Source organism: Astatotilapia calliptera, chromosome 20, assembly GCF_900246225.1.
Source record: "Astatotilapia calliptera chromosome 20, fAstCal1.2, whole genome shotgun sequence".
In the NCBI taxonomy this organism is placed as follows: Eukaryota; Metazoa; Chordata; class Actinopteri; order Cichliformes; family Cichlidae; genus Astatotilapia; species Astatotilapia calliptera.
The window spans coordinates 6,104,350-6,130,246 of record NC_039321.1 but is presented as its reverse complement, the minus strand read 5'-3'; the positions used below and the strand labels follow the sequence as shown (position 1 = coordinate 6,130,246).

The 25,897-nt window shown below is 40.0% G+C and overlaps 2 protein-coding genes across 7 annotated transcripts in view; both read left to right on the top strand.

Annotated features, from left to right (window-relative positions):
• Window positions 1–1,869: 1,869 nt before the first annotated feature.
• Window positions 1,870–8,925, top strand: zfp64 (zinc finger protein 64 homolog (mouse)). 5 transcript variants are annotated; one of them, XM_026155120.1, is made up of 7 exons: window positions 1,870–2,017; window positions 4,657–4,755; window positions 4,921–5,088; window positions 5,166–5,309; window positions 6,353–6,415; window positions 6,506–6,757; window positions 6,864–8,925. In XM_026155120.1, exons 2-7 carry the CDS (start codon window positions 4,734–4,736, stop codon window positions 8,273–8,275), a joined length of 2,061 nt encoding a protein of 686 aa, XP_026010905.1. In that variant the 5' UTR covers window positions 1,870–2,017; window positions 4,657–4,733; the 3' UTR covers window positions 8,276–8,925. The 5 variants fall into 5 exon arrangements, with proteins under 5 accessions (XP_026010905.1, XP_026010904.1, XP_026010906.1 ...); XM_026155119.1 differs by lacking the exon at window positions 1,870–2,017 and adding an exon at window positions 2,043–2,147; XM_026155121.1 differs by lacking the exon at window positions 1,870–2,017 and having other exon boundaries at window positions 4,423–4,755; window positions 4,921–4,949; window positions 5,025–5,088.
• A 402-nt stretch (window positions 8,926–9,327) lies between these two features.
• The window catches only part of sall4 (spalt-like transcription factor 4), a 28,748-nt gene continuing 12,178 nt past the window's right edge, over window positions 9,328–25,897 (top strand). The window contains exons 1-2 of one of the 2 annotated variants that reach the window (XM_026155112.1): window positions 9,328–9,495; window positions 22,488–22,620. The gene's annotated coding sequence lies outside the window, so the exon portion shown is untranslated. The remainder of the gene's footprint in view (window positions 9,496–22,487; window positions 22,621–25,897) is intronic. The other variant, XM_026155113.1, reaches the window with a different exon arrangement.

Sequence of the window (25,897 nt, the reverse complement as noted above, 5' to 3'; positions counted from 1 at the left end):
AGCTGGGTAAATATTTTATGTCTAAATATGATTTTGGGGTCCTGAGTCTTGTGTCTGACAATGCTGCCCTTATCCTTGCAGAACATGGGTAAACCATTAAGCTTAGAGGAGACTTGGAATCCATCGGCAGCTCTTATCTGGATGCAAGCGAGAGAGATCAGGTTTGCGTGCAGCAGTCGGCTTTTGAGGCTTATGTCTGTGAAGTGAGTCGACGGTGTTCTTTGGGTGCCCTCAGGTGGAAGCCTGGTATAATTGCTGTTGACAACCTACAAGTCATTGTGCAATTAAAGCATCTGCCGCTCCTGTGTGGCAGTGGGCTGTGATGCCTTGTGACAGCTCGTAGCCATTAAGCAACTGTAAGCAGCTGGCGTGCCTCGGTGGGGGAAAATAATGTGACAGAGGCACTCCCCCCTATTGTTGCCCTTGTCTCATTGGGGAAAAGAGGGACATTACATCACTCACCAAATACACGGGTGTCTCAATGAATGGGAAAGGGGCATGTCTACAAATTAGGACTGGCACAGCTGGATGTCCAAATGATAGTTTGTTTCTGAATGCAAAAACTGAAAGTGCTTTTATTGTTTTCTAACAAGAGATGGAAGCCTAGGGAAAACACAATCAAGACTATGCAGTGTGCTCAACCAGGAGCTATTGGAAATTAATCAAATAGTGAACTGATTGATTAGTTCAAGTGAAAACAATGACAACAATTAGATAATTCAGTTTATGGATTTTTTTTTCTTTTGTTTTGGGTTTTTTGGGGGGATGTAAAACAACAAATTTTCATTGGTTTCAACTTGTTACATGTTTTTCTTCTTCATATCACTGAAATTTAATATCTCTGGATCTTAAATTATTTTGAGCAGAAACTGAAACATATAAACTGGGAAAAACTGTGATGAGCACTTCTTGTTACTTTCTGATATTTCAAATCATTAAGTGGAAAAACGATCTGCCCAAATAATAAATGACTACAATTGTTGTTTGGGAATATTTTCACTGCGGTTATTGCAGTGTTTCTGAACTTAACGAAGTGACCAAACTGCTCAATCATATGAGAGAAAGAAGAATCCTAAGCTTCGAGTGTGAAAAGTGAGAAAAACAGATTTACAGTTCTAGATCAAAGTAGGGAGCATTTTGGCCAGTTCTTCACTGCTGGGAGAAGGGCGGGAGGGACATAAGTCTTTTTTTTTTATTACACCACCACTAAATCATTTGGGTGTCACATGTAAATGTGGTCTTTTGATGTACATTTAAGTATACTCAATTTGCGAGGGAGGGGGGGATTTATGTGAATGCAATTTGCACACTCTTTAGTCAGATGCAATTATTTATTTAATTAGCTCATTTTCATGTCTCCATGTCTCCTTCTGAGCTGTGTCATCAAATTTCAAACTGCTAAGAAAACAGTACTTTGTTAATAATATCATCAATACATTTACCATATCACTAACTGAACATTTATGGATTATACGTGAAATCATAAGTCAAATAGGGTGATAATCAACTAGTCACATTCATGTGGGTAGGCTATGAAAGGCCTTGCAAGTCTAAGTGTGTGTGTTCATGTGTCTAGTGTACTTAAATATGTGTGTGTACCTCCTGTCTGTCTCAAGGATTTGCTGTTTCAGCAGGGAAGGAATCAGTCCTATGCCTTTGCCATGCAGGAAAGTCAGCGTAAGGAAATTCCTGAGCTTCACAGTGGCAATCAGGCAGTTAAGGACCTGCCACTGAAAATGGAGCTGTATGTCAGTCACTTTCATGGCTTATTCACACTAGCACAACTGCTCTGGCATAAAAAAAAGAGGCATTCTCATTCACTCACACCAACAACCAAGCAAATTGCCCTTACTTGAAAATGGTAGAGCGTGTATATTTAAGTAGCCTACCATCTGAAAGCTTACCTTGCACACGAGCAATACTCTATTAAGTCGCTGCAGGCACCACAGCAAGTGTTAAGGCAATATTCTGCTGCCTAGAGTAAACAATAAAGCTAACTGCTGATTTCCGTGCCTACGTAAGTTAGAATTTGACATTTATATGGCCCAACAAATAGTTTCAACATGCATGTAAAAGCCATCGTTGCCTCTCTTTGTGACATTTCTAATAAGTAGTAACCGTTTTGGTGGCTTTCTAGGAACAAAGAGGTAAGCTAATAGCTACTATCCTCTCCAAGTCAACTAATGCAGCTACTCGTTAAACCTTTAAATAATATACTTTCTGTTTTTAAAGAATTTTAAATTTTGAAATCAGATTTAGTTTTGTTCAGCATCTGGAAAGCAGAGCGTGAAGACCTCGCGCGAAAACAGCAAACAAGTAACACCACGCCGTTGTTGTTCACAGGACAGCAAGAGTAAACGATCGGGAGACCCTTGTCGTCGTTATCGTTCCACTCGCACGGTTTATTTCACCGAATTCAGCGTTTTTGCTCCACAACTAAAGCGAGCAGTTTGCTCTGTGCACCAACATGGACTCGAGTCAACCAGCGCCACCTCTGGCCAAGTGCCACAGCCTACAGCCAGATCAACCTGTGACACACATCTGCACCACGTTTGAATTCGTGTCATGCACATTTGTACCTTTCAATTGTGTCTGTTTGTGCGTCATGCAAACAAACCTTTGAAATGAATGAAATGATATCATGTATTTAATATCAGCCTACATTTGTACAAAATGCCAAATGACATACACATAAGAATCACCATCCTGATATCAATACTTTTGCCCATACGAAAAATGTCGTGAACACACTAATATTTCACCAGTGTTGTAACATCACATGTCGTTAGCGTAGTCTGTCTGTGTCTTCCCTCTGCAAACAAACATGTTAGAGTTGGTTGTGATATACAGTCTGCATAAGTGTGGTCAATCTAATAAACATTTGTAAGGAGATGGCAGTTACTGTGAATGTACAGCAGGTGATTAGTAATAAACAGCCAGACAATGACTCTGACAATCTCATTCAATCTTGCAGATTGCACCTTCTGTGGAAAGTGGTACCACACAGTGTGTGTGGACTTCCCTTGTGCAGAAGGCGACTACAAATGTTGTGGGTGCTAAATAAACAGAAAAAAGTGATCCCTGTTGTCTTTGCTTACTGATTGTTTTCAGTGTTGACAATCCACATTGCTGGCATTGCATCTTTCAACATGTTTGTGGGCAGATTTGGATGTACCAGGGGTAAGTGCAGCCACTCAGCCTCTACTCACTGTGATCATAGCAGCAGGTGCAGATGTGTCACAAGTTAATCTAGTAGTGGGCTATGGTCATGTGTTAGTGGTGGGAACAGTCATATCCACTCACTCTCACTGGCTGTTTATTACTAATCACTGTGTAACTGCTGTGAATTCACAGTAACTGCCGTCTCCTTACAAATGTTCATTAGATTAACCACACTTATACAGACTGTATATAACTCCAGCCATGTTGATGAATTGCCTATATTGGCTGGAAATATTCATTTTCAGGGAAAAGACACAGACAGACTATGCTAGCGACATGTGATGTTACAACACTAATGAAATATTGATGTGTCATATTTGTCCAAGGCGTATTTCATTGTTATGGAAAAAGAGAATATTAAAATCATGATGACCAATTGGAGTGGTGATTTCTATGACTTTGCGTATATAATTTGGAATGTTGTACAAATGTAGGCCAATAAGGAATATATGATATCATTTCATTCTTTTCAAAGGTTTATTTGCATGACGCACAAACACACAATTGAAAGGTACAAATGTGCATGACACGAATTCAAACGTGCTGCAGATGTGTGTCACAGGTTGATCTGGCTGTAGGCTGTGGCACTTGGCCAGAGGTGGCGCTGGTTGACTCGAGTCCATGTTGGTGCACAGAGCAAACTGCTCGCTTTAGTTGTGAAGCAAAAACGCTGAATTCGGTGAAATAAACCGTGCGAGTGGAACGATAACGACGACAAGGGTCTCCCGATCGTTTACTCTTGCTGTCCTGTGAACAACAACGGCGTGGTGTTACTTGTTTGCTGTTTTCGCGATCGCGTCGCGCATGAGGATATCACCAGGTAAACTCGCCACATTTTTAAACATTTTGTTGTTCAACAGCATCAAGACTGACGGAGTGTGTTTGAGACAACCTCACAAGTGTCACAGATGACACATTTGGCGTTTTTTTGCTGGTTTGTCGGTAGGAGCTCCTGAAACGCAAGACTGCCACACATCTGTTCGACCAACGCCAGTTGATCTAAACGCCAGTTGATCTGGAACACCGGGGGCACCACCACACAACGATGTTGCGTTCAAGTGCTCATAAATACGCAATTTCAGCTTTTAAAATCCCGGTTTGCAAAAGAATTAACACAGTGTTAAATAGATATTGGTTTATTCTAAATAGGACAGTCAAACACTAAGTCAGATAGCTTTATTAATAGTATTATTTAATGACTTATAAGTTGATTTGGGTGATCAGACTTTGTAGTTTGATTTTCCCACGTTTCTCAAAGCAGCATATGACGACACCAGCAAAGCCTTGTGCGGTTGCCGCAAACCCAACGTAGAATGTCGTAAAACGTGGAGTCGGCAGAGAAGTGAAGTGCTAGTTCTATTGATATGCAAACCGTGGTAGATTTCGCAGTTGGAAATAGGTAGTGATGTTTCATTGGCTACTTTTTGACCCCAGTCGGCATGTTTTAAAACTACAATGGACGCAGCGAGGACACAGAAAATGAGCTGATCTCCAGCAAAACCACCTCGAAAATGGCTGCATACACCGCTGAAGGTAAAACAAAACAGTTGCTAAAATTCATAACGGGAAGACAAATCTATGATATCACGATTTAGCTCCAAATTATTGTAGCTATCTTGTAATCACTTTCACAGATGTACATTATGCAACGTCCTATGAAGTCGTTATTTCCTGTTTTGTGTTCTCTGCCATCCGAAGTGGCTGCAGGTCATTCTGTGGTGGTGGAGGTGAGCCCAGATATCCACATCTGTGGCTCCTGCAAAAAGCAGTACAATAATTATAAGGTCTTTCTCGCCCATAAGCAAAATGAATGTTTCCTGTCCACACCTGACACCCCAACCACTACTGCCACATCCACTCTCACAGGTAACATACTCCTCTTTCTGCTTTTGCTGTCCATAATTTGAATGAAAAATTTACTTTGCCTGTCAAATTATTTTCAGACTCCAGCACTGAGTTTATTTTTGAGGAGACCTACCAGACCTGTGTTGTGAGAGGTGTCAAAAAGATGACCAAAGCCCCAAAGACACCTTCCAAAAAACTAAAACCTGCCCTGACTTCAAAGAGACACAGCTGCTGTTTCTCAGGTTGGTGCCTCTTGCTGCTGATGAACACAGATCTTCAATCTCTAACAGGAAGAACTGCACTTCCTGCCACTCAAGCCCCATACCATTAATAGCTGTAAAAACTATTTGCCTCCTTCACTTTCCTGTTCCATATCATCAAGCAAACTTTATTAAGTAAAATACGAAGAAAACCCAAGTATATACAAAATACAGTTTTTAAATGCTAATTTCATTTATTATTTATTATAATAAAAAAAGCTATCCAAAGCTGCCCGTGTGAAAAGATAATCAAGCAAAGTAATCCATAAATAACAAAATTACACCCAAGAGTGCATCGATGGAGCATCCAGGGGGTCACAAAAGAACCCATCTAAGCATCTAAGGAACTCTAAGCCTTACTTACCTCAGTTAAAGCTAGTGATCATTATTCAACAATAATAAAGAGACTGTGCAAAACTTGACTTTAGGAAAATATTCTGTGGACTGTTGAGACAAAAGTTTAACTTTTTGGCAGGTTTGCATCCTGTCACAGCATTTCATAAACAACATCATACCAACAGTCAAACATGGTGGTATTGTGATGGTCTTGGGCTGCTTTACTCCTTCAGGACCTGGATGACTAGCTATAATTCAAAGAACCATGAATTCTGCTCTCTACTACAAAATCAGTTTGGCTTATGCAGCAGGACAATAATCCAAAAAACACATTGGCAAGTTCAAAATTCCATTCCAGTTTTGGAAAGTGCTGTAAAACAGCCACCGCTGACACAAAATGCTGTGCATCAGCAAAAAATTGAAAAGAGAGGCAGTAAAGTAGAACTAAAATGTACAAAATGACACAAGTAAAAACAACCATAAAAGAGTTTTATAAACGCACCCCCACAAATTTATGGGCACAAAGCATCAACAGAGTGACAAATAGGCAAAAGAAGAAGAAGAAAGAAATCGGGAGCTTTTTCACAGCACTGTATTTATTTAGTACAGTGTTGATTGGACTTTTCACAAATGCAGAGGCTGCACACAATTTAAGAAAATGTTTGTTTTGTTTTTTTTACAATCTACAGGTTGCACTTTCAAGACACAGTATGGCCAAAAAGACATGGAACGGCATCTTAAAACTCACACCGGTACGCTAATGCTTTCAAAATATGTTCTTCAGTTGCAAAACCCCTTTAGAGTAAGGTTTAACCCCAGTTGTTTTTCTGTCTGCCATCCAGGTGAGAAGCCATTTGAATGTGAACTGTGCCACAAACGCTTCAGTCGGCGGGACAAGCTGAACATGCACAGCCGCTCGCACACAGGTGAGAAGCCACACAAATGTAAACACTGTCCCTATGCAGCAGCAGACAGCAGCAGCCTGAAGAAGCACCTGCGCATCCACTATGATGAACGGCCATTCAAATGCCAGATCTGTCCTTACGCCAGCCGCAACTCCAGCCAACTTACCGTGCATCTCCGCTCTCACACAGGTAGGTAGCCAAAAAAATCCAAAATTGTCAGCAGCTGTGTGACAGTTGTAGCTTAGAGACTGGTATTAAAACTGGCTTTATTTTGTTTATGTATTTATTTTCTAAGGGGATGCACCTTTTCAGTGCCAACAATGCGATGCAAAGTTCAAAATAAACTCAGACCTGAAGAGGCACATCCGGATTCACTCCGGCGAAAAGCCTTACAAATGTGACTTTTGTGAGTACTGCTGCGCCATGAAAGGAAACCTGAAATCGCACATTCAGATCAAACATGGTACGGAGAACTCCTTTCAGTGCGTGCACTGTGATTTCAAGTGTGCCAACAAGACTGCTCTGCGACAACACTTGAGAGAACACCAACCCACTCAGCCCATTCAGTGTTCCAAGTGCACTTACTCCTGCTCCAGCAAGGGGGCGCTCAAGGTCCACGAGCGGATCCACTCTGAAGACCGCCCTTTCAAATGTGACTTCTGCAACTTTGCCTCTAAGCAGCGCAGCAATCTTGTCATTCACAAGAAGAAGTGTCAGTTGGATAAGCTTGAAAAAGGCAGCGGTGGGAAAGGAGGCAGAGGTGGAGGCAAAAATTTAGGCACCGACTCTCCGAAGCCTGTCAGCTCTCGGTATCGAGCCAAACTAGATGCAGCTCGAGCCTTTTGCTGCGACTCGTGTGACGCTTCGTTTGTGAGGGAGGACTCCCTGCGGAGCCACAAAAAGCAGCATCGGGACACTCAGAGTGTGTTGCAACTCCAGCTCTCTACCCCAGCAGAAGCAGTTAACTTGGTTCCCGTTACCATGTCACAAACCAGCTCTGAGCTCGAAGTTCCTATCCCGTGTAACCCAATGCCTCCTTATAGTAATACACAGCTTAAAATCATTGTATCTCACCCGTTAGGCCAGGATAACCCCTTGCTCTCAACTGGTGGGGATGGCCAGAATAAGAGCAACATGGTCTTGCTTAGCCCAGAAAACCAGGACATGGTAGTTAACTCCATGATCCAGCAGGTCAACCTGCTGGCGCCTGTACAACCACTCGGTTCATCCCAAACCACAGAAGCCACTCTTGAACCCCAGACTGTCCTCCTGACTCAACTCAGCACCGACGATGCCAGCAACCCGCTCCACCAGGCCCTGATGCAAACGGCCATAACCGCTCAGGACTCGAGCAGCAGCACACAGACGTTCATCACCACCTGCTCTGAACTGGAGGGGCTCAATGCTTTGATCCAGGAAGGTGGCACAGAGATTACAGTGGTTACGGAAGGAAACTCTGCTTTGGTGACCACAGCACCTCTGCCTGATGTGGACATGTCCAAGCCAGCAGAGATGGTGACGGTTGAGGAGAGTGCCTTACCCTGTGAGGAAAGTGCATTACTGGTGCCAAACATCAGCCTGGGCAGCCAGAATGTGGTCATCCACGGCGTTCCACTTATAGTGTCTCCTCAGCAGAGCACGGTGGATCAGCTCTCCCCTCATGCACTCTATTCCAATTCACACACACTCGAAAGCATCCCACAGTGAACAGCGTTGTGTGTTTCTGAAAGTTAAAAAGACAGTAACTGCATCATAAGCTATTTCTCTGCTGATAGTAACTTGTAGATCTAACGGTAACCACTAAAATAGCAAGACTGTTGGCTTTGGAGGTGTCGTTTGTTTAGTCTTAACATTTTAGAATAAAACATCAATTTTAACATTGTTTCATGCACTGTATTTTCAAGTGTTATATTTGCAGGCATCAAAAATTGAAATTAAACCATATTTCAGTTACAATATTTAATTGAAATCAGGTTTAATTTAAAGCAACATCATACAAAAAAATAAAAGAATAATTCCGCAAATTAACAAAATGTGAAAGTGACTGAATGTATTTGTATGATGTATTTTTTATGTTTGTCCATTAGGTGGCAGCAGAGTGATGAGAGTATATAATGAAACTTGCTCTGCTTTATGGAGTATTCAGACTGTAAGTGTACTGCTGCCCCGTGGTATTGATTATACATATTCTGTATGTATAGCTTTTGTTAAAAATAAATATTTTTTTCAAGCCCTCATTCTGAATCTGAAAAAGTAGATGTCAATTGTAGAAAGCATTAGGCTGCATATCAAGGTCTTAGCTTCTAAAAGGCGACTCGCATTCCCGATAGATTTTTCAATAAAGAGCCAGTTTTTTGCTTGCTGCTTTCTATTATTCTTCCTATTTTTACATTCAGACTTAAGCACTTAGTATTTGCAGAGAGCGGATGCTGCACCTGAATAGGATTCTCCTGTGTAAACACTTGACCATTGATTTCTTTCTGGTCTCTGAGCACTAATGGCTCTGCTGAAGCAGACTCTTACATTTTCTCGCTCAGCATGGCCACAAACTCAGATGAAGTGGTTTGATGGTTTAAAAAACATGTTTGCCAGCACTGTAGGTTGAGAGAGTTGGTGTCTGTTTTAGACAGGGGACTCTAGCTAGTAAGGGTATTACTGTAGTGTGTGTGCTTTAACACTGAAAATATATGAAGGATGGCTTTTCTATAATATCCCCATACTACTAATTTTCTTGAGAAATGCTGCACTTTTTTATACCATTGTGTTTCTATAAGACACGACTGCTACTCACTTGAAGGTTTTGTCTTTTTGAAAGTGCTAGCCAAGAATTGTTTGATATGAAATGACTGCTGTGTCTGTCAATAAAGGAGCAGGAGACAGCTACCTTAGCATAAACACTGGATATGGAAAACAGCTAGCCTAGCTGGGTAAGAAAGCATAGTTACTTATTTTGTGAATTCTGCTTTGAACTGAAAATTAAGGGTGCTAATTTGAGACATCCTTATGAAAGGGTTAGGCGTATTGTTTTAGAGACTTGGGTGTATCCAAACTATGCTAATTGTGTGCTGATTGGTTTGAGTGCTAGCTTTAGCCCACATTTGCTAATAATTGTTTTACGTGTGAATGCAGTATTTGACCTATCAAATTAAAATGCTACACTTCTTTTCTGTTCACGCAGGTCCTCAAACAACAAACATGGTAGAAATCTAATCGTTTGAAATATAATCCATTGTATAACCCAGGATAACTTAAAATTTCAACTTCAATTATTTCCAGTGACAGAAAAAAGCTTCCATGGATAACAGTGCTAACTTTTAATAAATATGACGCCACCACCAGATGCCACAGAAACTACTACTAAAATCTTATTCGTAGATGGTGGTTACCATGTTTGGTTTTTGTTTGTGCATTTATGTAACTTAAGCAAGCTCTTTAGATTGTTTGCTGTGCTTTTTCTACTATTTCTCTATTTTCTACCTTGAAATTAAAAGACAGATCAAAATACTCATTTTGCTCCTAAATAGAAGGGAAAATCTGAAGTTAGGTTCTGTTTCTTGTATTATTTAAGCAACATAAAGCCAGCTTATAGTGAAGAATGTACCACAAAGAGAGCAGCATGCAAACACTAAATCTGCATCAGTTCTGCACTTGGGTTGCATTATGAGTGCCTGCACTCAAACTCAGATTTTTCGAACCACTCTGTGTCACCTCTTCTTCAGGTGGAACTAGGGGGGAAAAAATCCTGAAATTCCATTATGCATGAAGATGAGTGTTATGTGGGAAAACCACAAAGCACTCTGATGTATCTCTTTGATCTATTATCTAACAGACTTCCAGGCCATAATCCTAAGCACCCTTGAGGAGGACAGACCCTTTCTTTCCCCCTTCTCCTCTTCCACATGTGACGTCATAGCTGGGTTAAGTGCCTTTTCTATGGGTTACAATGTCTTAAGAGCCCTACTTGGGGAGAAGGTTTGAAGAGAGTTGTTATATTTATTTATTTTATTCTGTTTACACTTTTTGGAAAAATAGTGAATTGGTTACAGTATAAATCATACCCAATTTGGTCTGTAAGCTTGTTTTCATATTTCAAAGCTAACTAGAGTGCATTCTCTTGGCAAATCCTAAAGCTTTGCTTGCTTTTCTTTTTTTGATAAATGCTAGGATGAGTTTAAAATGAAGCTCTTCATACTGTATAGCACTTCTGTGTTCCTTCCTTCCTGTGTTTGAGATGCCAGCCTTTGAATGGGGGCCATAAATGGCTTCCCAAAAAGCAATTTCCACTCACAGCTGCTTAAAGAAATCGTAACTTGTGATGCATTCCTTCTGGACATAAATAGATCCAGAAAGGACCAGGTGATGGAAAGATGGACAACAACCAGAACAAGATGACACTTTGGCAAAAAACTGCCGGTGCTCTAAATAGTGTGAAAATGGTAGTAAAATAAACCTAAATGAATTGAGTTTGTCCACTTCTGTCATCAGAGGTAGCTATTAATCAGCCACCGAGTCCAAACAGTTTTTCATTCCTTCAGATACAATCTGTCCCTCGGTTCAACAGTGCATCTCTGACCTTTGGTTTGTTTGCACACAATTTGCAATCCCATCAGTAAATGGCATTGAATGCCTTAATGAAATTAACTGATTGGCGAAGTATTGATATGGATTTGTTTTTCCGATGCAGGCATCTTCTGGCTGTGACACTATTGACATCTTAAGTGAATTTTGATTTCTTAGTGCACTGGAGGCTTTTATCTTGTCTGTGTTCAATTCTTTTTGTCTTTCTGATAGAAATTCATGATGAAAGCGGTATGTGATCAGCCGAGGGACAAAAAGACACCTCAATTTGCTTTTCTGAATGCAATGTGATTATTTGCTGAGACATTATTAGGCTATTGTAGCGTCTACGAGAGGAATCGATAGTATCACTTTAGGGCAAACTCTGGATTTAAAATGACTTTGCCTCTGTGGGTGGTTGTATATTTCACGCTGCATGTTTGTTCTTCTTTAATGAACTCGGGCACAATTCAAAGCTGCTCAAATTTGTTCCTGTGATTCTTGAGTTTTTCACACTCTCTCAAAGCTTTGACACTATTTTGTGGTATTTATTTAGCATTTGAGTGTTTGGGGTGTTGTTTTTGTCTTTTGTCGTCTATCTTGGGCTGTCAGGAAGCATTACTCTGACAGGCCCTTTTGTTGTTGTTACTTTAAGATTGAAAGCAGAGTTTAAAACCAGTCCTCGGGGTGGGGGCAGCAAAATAAGTATAATTTTGAGCCAATAGGCATGGCTTCAGTGGGAGCACAAGAGCCCATAAAAGTCCTTTAGTGGACAAAAGAATGCTACAGTATCTCCTGCTCTTCAACACAGAGCCAGTGCCTTTTAAAATAATGTCTTTTATTCCTCTGTGACAATGTGGGCTTCACCGTTTTGCAGCGATAGCTGCACGTAATCTTGTGAATGCAAATAACCCGGCTATCAGCTTTTGTGATTCAGGAACAAAGACATTTAGCTATTGTTTTCCTGTCTTGTTTCTGTGCCGCTAACCCTATACAAATGCATGTTTTAATGATTTTGGCCGTGCACATCAGTGCCGTATATTCAAAGGGAAACAAGCACTCAGTTGTTTTCTTTTATTCCATATATGGTCGGATGCAGGTTTTGCTGGGAACCCGAGCCAAGTGTTAGTCTTGGGCCATCAGGTTTGGCTCTGCGCAGATATGGGATTTGTTTTTTTATGCTCGGTTTTGCGACAACCTTTGATCATTCTCATATGTCAGCATGTTGCTTTGTGTGTTCTCTGTCCGCATAGTCTCATAGTTTGCAGAGCAGCACAGTCAGTTTTTGTGTGCTTCAACATTTGTTTTCATCAGACTGCCTTTATACGGTGATTTGATTGTTGTTAAGCATTCCATAATTGCAGTCATAGTAAGTTTGATAATAAGAGTATTTGTACAATTACTGATGTGTTTATTATAAGGACACACTGGTTGTTAGTCCCTGGTAGGAGTTGCTTTTTACACATGTGGCTTTTGAATCAATACTTATGTGTTAACTGTGAATATTGTCCTCAAAGAAGGAACAAAACTGTTGCATAAGCAAACAAACCTATTTACAATTTTAGAAATTCCATTGGTTCTCAGCAGATGCCTATGAGCAAGCAAAATATTTTCTCTGTTCACGCATGCCTTATCCTAAAACAACAAACACGATGGAAATCTAATCTTTTGACATACAAGCCATTGTTGTGTGTGCGTGTGCGCGCACATGCTTGTGTATGCGCTTAAGTCTTTGTTTACCATGTGTGCTTTCAGAGTGCTTAATGCGCACAGATACTGCTGCCTCAATAATTCTTACACAATGGGAAACACTGAAGCCTTTGGTGGATCTGAAACACTTCACCTGAGAAATGTGGGGGTTTTAAAACTGCATCCCCGTCAAAAATCTCCCCAGTTTTTATTCTTTTTGTGTGTTTGATGTATTTTACTTAATTAAAACATTTTCTTTTTAATGAACTGCAGAAATACTTTTATATTTCTAAATCTGTTGTGGTGGCCCTACATACATTTATTGCATCCTACCTATAATTTCTTCAGTGTATCTTGTTTGTGTAATAATCATTGTTGATCATTTACTGCACTGCAGGAGTCACTGGCAGAGCCATAGAAATGTTTGAGATGCTCAGGAATGGAATGGTGAAGAGATGAAGGGTAAGATTTAGACTCTTTACTAGTATTAATATTACAATTAATACGATAGAGAAGAAGACATTTCCAGTTTTACTGTTACTAGTGAAAAAGCTTTGGTGAACTGGGGATGGCCAGCCTTTTTTAACCTTTAAATAAAGTTGTCTTTGTGCCACCATAATGTCCACCCAACCCCATGGAAAGTCATAGCCTGTCCATATTTGATGTTTGTTTGACCCCATAAGGGCACGAACCTTGGCTGATCCTTCATCTGAGGACAAAGCTTATGTTTGCAGTGACATCATAAATGCCTGCTCAGAGAAAACAATGGCTGATGAATTTAGCTGGAGTCCAGCACACTGGACAGCAGTGACACAGAGCCGTTGGCCGAAACTTCCAGTGTCATAGAAATGTTTCAAACAATGACCAACACCTTGGCCAAACATGCAGAGTACTCCCAAAACGAGGGGAGCTGTAGTCTGAAGAGATCAAAATGCTGTGGTTGTTTTAGGGACAGTGGCAGGGAGAGCCTGAGCACGGCTGGGATCATCAGGTTATAACACCAAGTGTTTATATGAATCTTTGTGACTGTTGGAGACAGTCAGGGATGGGGCACTGCTCCTGGGGGAAGAAAGACACTTTGTTTTTATAGGCTGCCTGGAATGTGTTGAGGACTCTGGACATCTGCTTTATTAGCATATGTGAATCTACCCCCAGCTATGTATCTGCTGGTGGTCTGATAATGGATCTTACTGTTACTGATAAATGTAAATACAGACTAGGATGCCTGGTTTGTGTTTTTTGCGCCGTTTAATTAATGGCTTTATTTTCATAATAATGTTTAGACATTTACATTCGAACCCCTGGCTAAAGCATAGGAGGCAGGCTTTGTGAAATTCATGCTTTTTTGAATGGAAGTTGGGTTTTTTCCCCCCTGTTTTCTCAGTTGCACTACTTTGCTGTTTCAGTCTGGCTCTCCTGCAGCTTATTGGTGTGAAAATTCCTCAGAAGCATTCTCAGAGTCATTCTCGGGTCGTTACAGATGCACCCCACCCATGCACTCATACCGGCTCGTGGATTACCATTTTCTTTGTTAAGCTAATTGCATTGCATTGTGTCTGTTTAAAAATCAAGCAGGGGGTATGTGAGCCTATGAATGAATGCACAAGGACTTATGGATGAGATGTATTTTCTTCACATGTAAATTAAATAATTGGCATTGTTGGATATGATTTTTAAAATGACTAATCGATTAGTTACATATTTTTTTCTTGCAGTTCTCTGCTCGAACTCGATTGTATTACCCTGTTATGAAGTCGACTCGGGTTGTTTCCTGCTATCACGTCTTCATGACAGAAAATTAATTAGTTTATGAATAATGCACCATTTCGCTTGCGATAAAGATCATGTGGCAAAGTGCCTTCAGACAGATATCATCTATTAAATAAACCAGGCTCGTGTAACCTAACACCTTGTGGGGAATGCACTCAATCAAGCCTATTGTTTCTGTTCACATACAGTTCCTTCTGTGAGATAAGTCTGACCTGGCCACGGAGATAACAACAATGCCCTAAAAGCACTGATGAGGCATTGACTGTCAGCGCCACAGTTAGCAAGATTTCCACCCAGATTCATACGCAATTCAGGTTAGGCAAGCAGCTGCGGTCATCAGAGGTGCATTAAATTAACTTAATAAATAATACAGGGAAAGTAAGCCATTGATGCTAATATCACATTATCCCAGACTAATATTCAGACTCTTAGTCAGGATGTAATTTAGTGAGCTGGTGCCTGTGGTGTGATTCATGCAGCAATTTGATCATGCCACCATTTGAATAGGCAGCATAAATATTATGGCACAGAGGATGTGAGTCAGGACAGAGAATCCAGTTCACTGGGCCATTACTTGAGTTGAAAGGAAAAAGAGGAAGTTGGTTTGAAGATTTGTCACCATCAGATCTCTCTGTTTTAGAAAGGGGGTTGGCTCAACAAAGCTCAGGAATGTGAAGAAAGATCTGGGTGTTGGGAATGTTTGTTCCCATAAATAGGAGCGACTAGTCGCCAGTTTCTGGGTGGGAAGAACAGCTAATAATACTATTCCAGCTGCATTATTATAGCTACATTATTATCTGATATAATACAGAGAATTTTAATTTAATTTACATAAAATATATAAATAAAATGATTTCATAATGTGGGACAAAATAGTGGTGCCAGTATTTGGTGGTTCCAATCAACTTTCTTTATTTCTAACAAAACCTGCTTCAAATGCCTGAATATGCATTATGTTTATCTTGATCAGCAGGTTTAGTCTGTTGCCACAAATCTGCAGTGCAACAGGTTAATCAAAACTGACCCTTTGTTTCGTGTCATCCTCCTAAAATGCAGATGTGGTTGTCTTGTTGTATGATTTTGGACCTAAATTCCTGCTAGAAGCTCCTTTGAGGCAGTTGTCCATGCTCAGCCACTCATCACTGGTGGTGGTTGATGTATCCATCTGTGCCAGCAAAGGGGAGCTAATCCCTGACAACTGCACGCCTCTGACACCATGTCTGTTGCACTGCTGGTTGTGCGATACAATAGCTTCTCCTCTTTTGTCCTTGAAATTGTTTTAATTAGCACCACAGCAGGGAGAAGTCGAAAACATAAGATCGAGACAGTAGGATGGACAAAAGTACACAAGTATGATAGTACAGTATTGCAAATGACAGTCAGTGATATAATTGAAAAGGTGAGTGATGTGAAAGCAGCAGTGAATCAACTTCAAATATTATAAAAGCATCTAAATGTTTATGGATAACTGAAACTTCCAAAGCACACGATGCCTTTTTAAATCATAGTTAATTATGCTTATTTTAAAATCAGCTACTCTTCCTAATAAAAATTATGACTTTTAGTATATTTTAGTTACTTATTGTTCCATTAGAAGTATCGTCCTGTAGTTGAATAGCCAGAGACTAATTTAAGTGCGCATTAATGAGTATTTCATGAGCGATACACCCACTAGAAAGTTTTAAAAAGCAAATTACTTTAAAACTCTAGAACCTGTTATGCTTGCTAAACCATGCTTAACAAGTGCAATGTAGGTAGATGTGTGCATGTGGGGGTGTGTGTGAACATGCATGTGTAGGCTGAGATAAGCCACAGCCTCATGCGATCACACTTGTTCCACCACCGAGACTTGGTGGACCTCCCAGCAGCCGACGAGAGGTGCGCATGATCCGAGAGGATCATGTGACCTCTAAAATGCCGCAATAATCCAATATCCATGTCTGTTAGTTGTGCGCGTCACTTTCTGTTGGAAAGTTAATGCTCTGAATCTTTGTGGAATGCCAGCCTACGTGTTAACTTTAGATATCGATAAGGAGAAGACGGGGTCGTCATTTTAGGGCAAAGGTTGCCTTTAGTTTCTGTAGATTAAAATGGAGGTTGAAAAACTTAGATTGGCCATTTATGTAAATACTCAACCCCCCCCTCCCAGTTTCTGCTCTCCCAAGTCAAACACCCATCCCCCTCAGACTCTCCTCTTCTCCTTGCCCCATGAGAGGCGAGATGGTGGAGGGGGAAGAGAGACAGAGATCCCAAACCATCTGAATCCCTTTTAACTAAGTGGACTGAGAGCAGTAGGGCAATTATTCCACCATGATGCATTCCTTTTCAAAGGAGGATGCCATCACCGTGCAACAAATGGAATGCAAGCTGTGTTATGGCCAGTGAAGGAATGCCACATCCAACTCACAGAAAAGTACATGAAAGAAAACATTAAATCAGGTGCTTTAAAAAAACTATATAAGTTGAAGCGTTCTATAAATTTATTAGGACCACAATATAAAAACAGAACAAAACATGTAAAGCAAAAGACATTACTTGAAGTTAAGTAGTATTTATTATGCAGAATCTCCTCAGTCGGGATGCTGCTGATGTTAGCAAAAACAAATATCAATCAATCAATCAATTATGATTGGTTAAGATGGAGCACAACTAAAATGCTTGTTACAAGTAACTACAGTTCCTTTTAACCAATATGGTCGACTAAAAAGTAAGATGTTTTCCCTGAAACACTGCAAAAACAAGTGTAAAATAGATCAAATAGTGACATTTGAGTGAAAATCAAGTATATGGATAATAACTAAAAAAAATAAAACTTCTGTATAGACAACCACAGTCTGTAAATTAGGTAACAGTTACAATGGCTCAGATTGCTTTGTAACTGATTAATTCATGTTTAAAGCATATTTCAATAGATTCTCCCATGTTCAGAGCATGAATGCTTGGATAAACAGTGTGTGGTTTGTGGTAGCTGACCACAAGCTGTTAGTTTTCCTGAGATTTGATTATCTATCACTTACATTGTAGGCCAATTTCCTCCAACTATAAACACAGGCTTAATGATGAAAAATACAGCTGTGTGGTGTTTGAATGGAGAAGCCTACAATTAACTAAGATTAATAACAGTGTGCTGTGATGGAGCCCCCCCCCCCCTCATACTCGGACCCTCAGGCAAAAGTTCTGTGAGAAAAATTTTCTCATTTTCAGTCGCAGCGTCAAAAGGGATGTGTTTTTTAAAGGTTTGCCAATTTGTCTGTTTGGAATTTGAAGGCTTTATTTTTCTATTTCTGTCAATTTTAAACTTTATTTTACAGAAAATATAAGAAAAAAAGGCAATTTTTTTATGATAAATCATTTATTAACGCCTCAAAGCAATGTTTGCTTTTGTAGTTTATTATTGTTTTATTTATAATAACAATGCTGTTAATTCTTTAAGAAGATATAATAAAAAATTATACACTTTGTGGTCATTAAAGATATGATTTTAGTCTGGCGGGGGTTCTTTTCCCATACCCCACCTGTAGATTGTGCACCGCTGATTACTCCAGACACCCTTTCCAGGTCCACTTCTTCAGTGTTTAATGGAGCTCATCGTCCCCTACTAATTCTCTCACCATTTCCCCTGAAACTGGACACTCTGCCACATGTATCATCCAATAGCACCTTTCTTAGGAAGTGACTGGAGCATGGAGTGAGAGCTTTAGCACTTCTTTTAAAGAGTAAGACAATAGGAACAAGACAAATTTCCAACTGAGCAGCTGTGTGGTGGAAAACACTTGCCTTTGTGTAGTCCTTCCCACAGTTGCATAGGGGCTGTCATATGCTCAGCATTTGCTCAACTTTTTTAATGGGTTTTTGAATGCATGTGGGGTGAAACCAAACACATCCTTAGATGTGTGAAAGTCGCAGGGTATAAAGACAGATGTATGAATGCTCAGTTCCTATTCTCCCACCTCATCTCTGTAATGATTTAGTGCCTGTTTAAGAAGAATCGCCTTTTTTGTCATATAGCCACAGATGTTTCCGCCCATCTGTCTTATATTTATGGCTGATAAAGCTGTATATTTACATTCATCCTTACAGTTAGATGGCAGTAGTACATTTGTAAATAACAGTGCTTTGTATCTATATGCTAAATTGCTAGCTTGGTTCAGATCTGTAGGAAGAAACAATGTGTCTTTGTATGTGACCTCATTGTTCCTTGGTTGAACCTAAGTCCATCTGAAAGCCTCACCACTAAGCAGCCATCTTGGTAATTCCTCCAGGTATTTATTTAGAATATTTTTTTATTGTTAGGGAAAATCAGCCGCTCTTTCATAATCTCAATTCTTTATTTAGCAGTGACAGCTATTGAACGTGACACGCGAAATGAACGCAAATTAAATTTCATTTAATGATAAAAATGAAAATCAAGCGTTAGGATTTATAATATATACTATATATTATTTCAAAAAGCTTTAAATGTTTGGAGGGTTTTTTTAAATATACCTTGCTAGTTTTAATTATTTTTGCTAGCGTTAGCTGACAACCATCTTCTCTAAATGGGTCACTAATGTCTTCAAAAACAAAAACAAAAATGTAGTGGCTTCCTTTTGGGCATTTCATAGTGGCCAAAATGCCCCAAAGGGCTTTAAAACAGCAGTTGAGGGTGCTTGTTTAGCTTATTGGGTTGAGCAGATTGCATAGATATGCTATAAGTCTGAGGTACCTGGGTTCAACTCCATACCAAGGCCAATCTGCTGTGTTTTTCCCCTGGTCTTTCTCACAGTTTTACTATTTCTTCCCCACTGTCAGCCATCAAAATACAGGCTTTAAAAACAGCTGTGAGGTTAATATGGTCTGGAAGTGTAGCTGGTCATTCTACTGGTCATTAGATTACAGGTGCTAACCCTGGTTACGACCCCAACTTCCACAATTATTCAGTGATATCTCAGTGGCTAAATGCCATCTTTTATATGCAGTTTGTTTGTTTACTTTGCTTTAACCGTTGGAGAGACTCAGCCAAACATATTTCTTTCTTTGTATTCATGCTAAGCTATGATTTATGCCGTAGCCTCATATTAACCTTACAAACATGAGTCAAACATTCAATAGTTGAGCAAGAAATCAAAATGTGTCCAATTTTAAGTTTGCAAACGGGAAACAGTAGCTTGAAATCTCTGCAGTCTGTGTATGAAACTTCCCAGTGTCTGCGTCGTGTTAGCAGGCAGTTTCTGTGTGTTGACACACAGAAAGCAGTCAGTTAAATGCGTCTGCGAGATAACTCCAGTCCGAGCCTTTCATCCTCTGGACATTTGGACGGAGGCTCAGACAGGTCAGGGTTAATGACAGGCTGTCAGTGCACCTTTAATGTACTACGTGTTGAGTAAAGGCCGTTTTCTCATCCGCACATAGATAATGGTTTTGAAAAGAAAAAGGTCAACACTGATAAATAACTGGATTTTGATCATCAAATATTGATGAAAAACGAATGATTCATGTCCCAACCTACACTACCCAGGTGAGTTCATATTTCATATCAGTGTAACAGACCTCTCATCTGTCCTGAAAAACATTTCCTTTAGGGAAGTCTGACTGTAATGGAATACTAGTAAAAAACAGAAGAATGTGCTTTAATTTGTCAAGGGGATCTGAGCTGACAACTTTAGTAAAGTCCACTATAACAACCTTCCAGGGCCCCTGACCTAGGGAGGGAGTGACCCCTGACCTTATTTGGGCCTCTTTTATGAGGACTTTTTTGGCTGAGCCAGATGGCTAAACTATCAAAGGGTTTTTTATGAGAAAAATCTGCAGGCAAGGGTGGAGTAGTATATTTATCTCATTGTCTGGAGGACCAAGCCTCTGTAACTTCCGACTAGATCGGGTAGAAAGAGTTGAAGACGAGTTACATAGCAGAGTGTGCACGTGGGAACCTACGCACTATCGATGAGCATACAAAATATGAATTTGTAATTATTGAACGTGAGCTCCATTCTCATGTTTTAAGCCACTGGAGGTGGTTCATTAGACATACTTTTATATTTATCTGAAAAACATATTCATGCACACAGCATCCAACTATACAGAGCGATGTGTTTGCAAGATATTTAACTGTCTGGTCTAAAATTTATTATTAGCAATTTCTTGTTTACTCAGTCATCCAGTCTGCAACCAATGCAAACAGCAGCAGCAAGCAAGGAAAAACGACTCAGCAGCTCAAACAACCTGCTGTCAAATAGCGACCGGCAGCAGAATGAAATGAACAGCCTGTTGTTGAAAGAAGCTGCTGCTCTTCTGAAACTTTTTACAAGTAATGCAAAACTTGTGTATGGACACATGTTGTAATGAATCCGATGTGTTGTTTACTAAAGATCAAAAATGTGTAGAAAGCAGGGGAATTTGCATGTTTGGGGAAGGGAAGAGTTGTGTGTCCCAGGGTCACTATAACTTGCTCTGCTCACATCACTCATGTTGCATCTTTATGAGCGATGGCCTGTTTTGTTGGATTGAGTTTCTGGGGAAGCATTTAGGGCCTTTCTATGAGCTGTGCAATACAGGAATAGATTCAATATTCCAGTAAATGTTTGACGGGACGTGAGCTGTGCATAATCCGGAGCACGTGCTTGTACGTGCATGAATCGGACTTGAAGCTAATCATAACAAAGCTACTTTATGTGTATAGTTACACAGGTGAAAATCCCACTCAGTAGCGCCTTCTTATACGCTTGGGTCGCACAGCTGTTGTAAGCATTACCAGTTTGTTGTTCTCTACAGAAACAAACTCAGCTGTTCCCTCTGAGCCCACTCATCATCATCTTTGGACTTCTGTATAGACAGAGGCACAAAAAAAAAGTAGACACATGTATCTAATGATTAGTAAGAAAAAAAAAACAGGAGTTTTAAAATAGATCTGAGACCAGATTAGTCATGTATATTCAATTAAAATATAATTTGAAGGATTTATATATAAGCATTCACAATTGTTCCCAGATTCAAGATGAATTATTTATGAATTAACATCACTAATGAATCATTTATGTTATCAATTTTTATAACAAGGGTAACCTAAGCTGTGGTTTGCCTGGTTGTTTTAATGTGGCCATACCTTCCCTTGATTGCACTCAGGGGTCGAGTGAGATCTAAAGTAACTGGAAGCAGTTAAAATAATAGGAGCTTACCATGTGTTTGAGGTTATAAGAAGAGGAGGAATGGCCTCTTTACACAGAACAGCCACACTGAGGACTGCTGATGTTTACTTCAACATTTGGAGGACCTGGAGAGTGTGAATGATAAAAGTTTCTTTAAAGGGTTTTCATCAGGCAGGTCAAATCACAGTGCTGCATTACTTTGCATTGTATCCTGCCTCTTTGTGTTAATTTTGCATTATCAAAAAGCTAAAATCAAGTAGTCAATAACAATGACAACAGCTGAAAAGCAGCCGCTGCAAACAGAAGAAAATCGAAGCAGTTTTGGTTATTTTCCTCTGTCAGACAACAACTCAGCACATGTACACACCCACCTGCATTCAAAAATAGTCATTCTTACATAGATTCCACATAAGCTGTCTCCTCCCATTTTCATTCACAAAGAGAAGCGTGGTGGTGGTGGGGGGTAGGGAGGCGGGGCTAATCTTTTTCCAAATTTGTATGAGTCACTGAAAGAGCACAACAGGCATGTGCCATGTGCTGCAGAGAATGCCACTTGTTTTCCAGCTACAGTGGGAAAAAAATCACTTAAAGTTTGACTGAAACTGTTCACCATACAGACGTTTTTCACTTAGGCGTCCTTTCAGTTTAGTTCTTCGCCATTTTGACTTCACAGTTTGATTTGTGTGTCTTGCAAATGAGCTAGAAACCAGATTTATGGGGGGGATCCTTCACCTTAAGAGGTTTTTTTTCTCCTAGTTTCACTGTTAAATCTCCTAAAGTTTAGAACACAAAGACCCCTCGGCGCTGACCAGCCCACCCCGCAGATGGCCAGAGGATCAGAGACTGTCAGCACGCTTAAACGAGCCAAGAGTCGAGGTTCCAGCCCTGCGGGGAGGACGGAGCATGAATGGGGTATTTCCACCAACTTCTATAGCCCCCCGCTGGGCATTTGTAAAATGATTTGTGGCAAATTTGTTTAATCAATATGGATGCGGGGGAAGTCTAAAGTCTTTCTTTTGCCTTCTTTTCCTGCCTGTAAATGCATCATTGGTCACTACCTATGATGACGACAAGATTACTTTCTGTTTATCTGTGCTTGCATGTGTGTGTGTGTGTGTGCATGTAAATGCTAAATAGAAGCATACCTGAGAGAAAGCACTTATTTATCAGTAGTTAACTGGATAGGGCAGGGATTCAAACAAGCAATGCAAGTTTGAGTGCTTCATTGCAGAGAGTTTCTTTTTAAAACATCTATTGAATGTTTGTTCTGAAAGAAAAATCCACTTTCATGTGCTCTAGCTGAATTTTATCGTTTTCCCCTCCTTTTAAGTTGTATTTGTATGAATCAATAAAGTAATTAGTGTGATACGCTGCAAAGGTTGGAATGCAGCTTGAGAAAATTTTGTCAATAATTCGTGGAAAAAATAAATAAAACTGATGTCGAGAGCTTAATAAGCCCTGTTAATAATAAATCCTGTTTTTAGATTTGGGAGTTTTATTTATATTAGGAGTCACCAGCTTTGGGATCTTTTATGTGACTCTACTAAGCACTGTATTCGGTCTGCATGGTGTCTTTGCAGACACGCAGGTGGCTTCGATCCAATTCTTCCAAGGCTGCTGTCTAGAAATCAAAAGACAAAGGCACTATAGGGTTTTCTCCTTTCTATCCAGCTTTTAATTTACAGTTTTGCTTGTTAAAGAGTAACCCCACCCCTTTTCTCTCTATACTTCAAACAATTCCTTATATTACAGGAGAGAGTGAGGCTGTTTACATCCCTCGAATTCATTGTTTTTGCTAGAGGAAACATTAAAAAGTAATTGTACCATAAAATGTATACATTCAGTCTGAGAATAATAGATACCGTGACCTATGTCCTGCATTTTATCCTGGATCCTATGCAAAGTTATTATTCACAGCCCTTTTCAGATGCCTGTTACTGACTCTTCCTCTAAATTGTTTGCCATTATAAACCTTGCAAAGCTCATAAGACCATTTGTCACACACCTTTCAACTCCACTGACTCGAATGAATTCAGCACACTCTCCAAATGTTTCTTTTTTTTTCAAACTTTCTATCTAAACTGTCACAGCAGAGCTTACCACACCACAGCCCCTCCACAGATGTTGGCAGAATTCCTAATTTTATTCTCTTTCTCTCAGCCTGTCAGTTTTGAAAGGGGGAAGCAGGACAGAAAATAATCAGCAGAACATCCCATAAGTCTCTATGTGAGGGCGGCAGATGTGGGTGTGGAGGGGGGGAGTTGCCACTGGGCCTCCCCAAAGACCCATCTGACTATTGTTCAGCAGAAAAGCCATTTCTGTGGTTGCTATAACAACCATAATGCACCCTTATCCATGTTCCTGTGCAGTACTTGTGGTAGTATGAGATCTGATTTTTTTAAACTGTATTCACAAGAATGAGAATTAGCAGTCTTATTCAATTATTTTTTATTGTAATTTTTTAATCAGAGTGCTATTCAACATGTAAGCCTGCATGGGACAAGAGGAAGATACTTCTAATAAGTTTTTATGAGCACACAGTAATAAGAACTATGATATTTAGGCTGCTCGTCTTACAGGAAATGCGAATAGATTTTTTTTTTTAAGTGCCCCCAAGTAAATACTATTGAATACAATAGGCAGAAGCCGAGGGGATAAACAGTTTCATTCAGTGCTCACAAAAAGCCGTCAGTACATCTGGTACGTCAGGTCCACGGCTGTCTTTGTCTGCAGCCACTGTAAACCTCCACCCAGAGACTCAAAGCCCACCAGGTGTTTTAAAGTCTGTGGGCCACCGCATTCACTGTCAAGTGCTATAGGCTGCCAGTTTCTTTTGTATTTAGAAAAGATTTACCCTTTCGATTCCCAAGGGCCCTTTAGAGTGCTTTCAGCTGATGGTAAATCTACCACTTAATTTGCATTTAATAATTTACTTATTTATTTATTTTTAGATCTGGTTGCATTGCCACTAGTAATGCAAAAATTAAAGGTTTATTCCCAGATATTTTAAAAAAAAATATCCATGTCTGACAATGTCAGCATTATGGCAACACTCAGTTTTGTCTTCTCATATTTAAGCAGTTTTAGGTTAATATGATTTTATATGTTCAATAAGAAATTCCAGATAGACTTTCTGCTTTTTTGCAAAAACTGAGCATGTGTGTCCCCATGATATCATTGCTGACACACAAAGACGTGTTACAGTCATTAATGTTTCATTGGCACCATACCATACATGTTCTCATCCCCCATGAACCAGCTGAGTTAGTTTCGTCTTCAGGTGACACTGAAAACAATGTGATCTTCCAAAAGAACACAATAAGAGAAATGTTAGAATTAAATTATTTGTACATAGTTTTCCCTTTCATCCCGCCGCTTGAGAGTGATTATTCATTAACTTAAATGAACATATATAACCAAATTTGGATGGTGCGCTGTACTGCTGTATAACCATTATATTCTCATAAGCTAATTAGAAGTGCGAGAGGACTGATATCCTGCAGCCCCTCTGCTCACCACTTCCCACCCTGTAAATCTTTATGGCCCTGACCCAGATTGCATCTCAGATTTGAATGATTGGCCCCCTGTTGACTCACAGCTTGATGTGGACTGCCCAGCTCTCCCTATCTCTTTGTTTATTGTGTCGCAGATTCTTTAAGTTTCACCTCCTCATCCCCCAAACTATAATTCCTTTAGATAATCCCATCAAGATTTGTAAATTAAGAGTGCCTTATTGTAATGCTTTTCTCCCTGACATCTTTATTTTCTTAAACAGCGTCTTAAAAATGATATATCTGTGGTTGTGCATTAACTTCTTTAATGTGTAAATTCAGGTATCGAATCTTATTATTGCACAGACTTCTTTATTGTGGCTCCAACTAAAAAAAAACGAGAGTGAGAAGTGGACACAGTGGGGTTCTATTCATACAGTGAGCCCTTGTTTCCCCCAACACTCTATTGTTTATTGATGAAGGCAGTTGTCATAGTCATGCAATAACAAAAGCCTGACTATTGCTGTGTTTACATCTGCACAGGAACCACTGGGCAATTCTCCATTAAATTACAGCCATGTGTGGGCCACTGATCTCTCCCCTCACCCGCTAGCCCCTGTGCCACAGACACACACATTCACACAGATCCCACACTCAGAGTTGAGCTGGATATTAAACTGTTGCCATCACTGTAGACC

Coding starts and splice junctions, on each gene's coding strand:
- zfp64 (XM_026155120.1), top strand. CDS start 4,734: ATGGCTGCATACACCGCTGAAG. Junction 4,756..4,920: donor GGCTGCATACACCGCTGAAG/GTAAAACAAAAC, acceptor TGCCATCCGAAG/TGGCTGCAGGTCATTCTGTG. Junction 6,416..6,505: donor GCATCTTAAAACTCACACCG/GTACGCTAATGC, acceptor TCTGCCATCCAG/GTGAGAAGCCATTTGAATGT.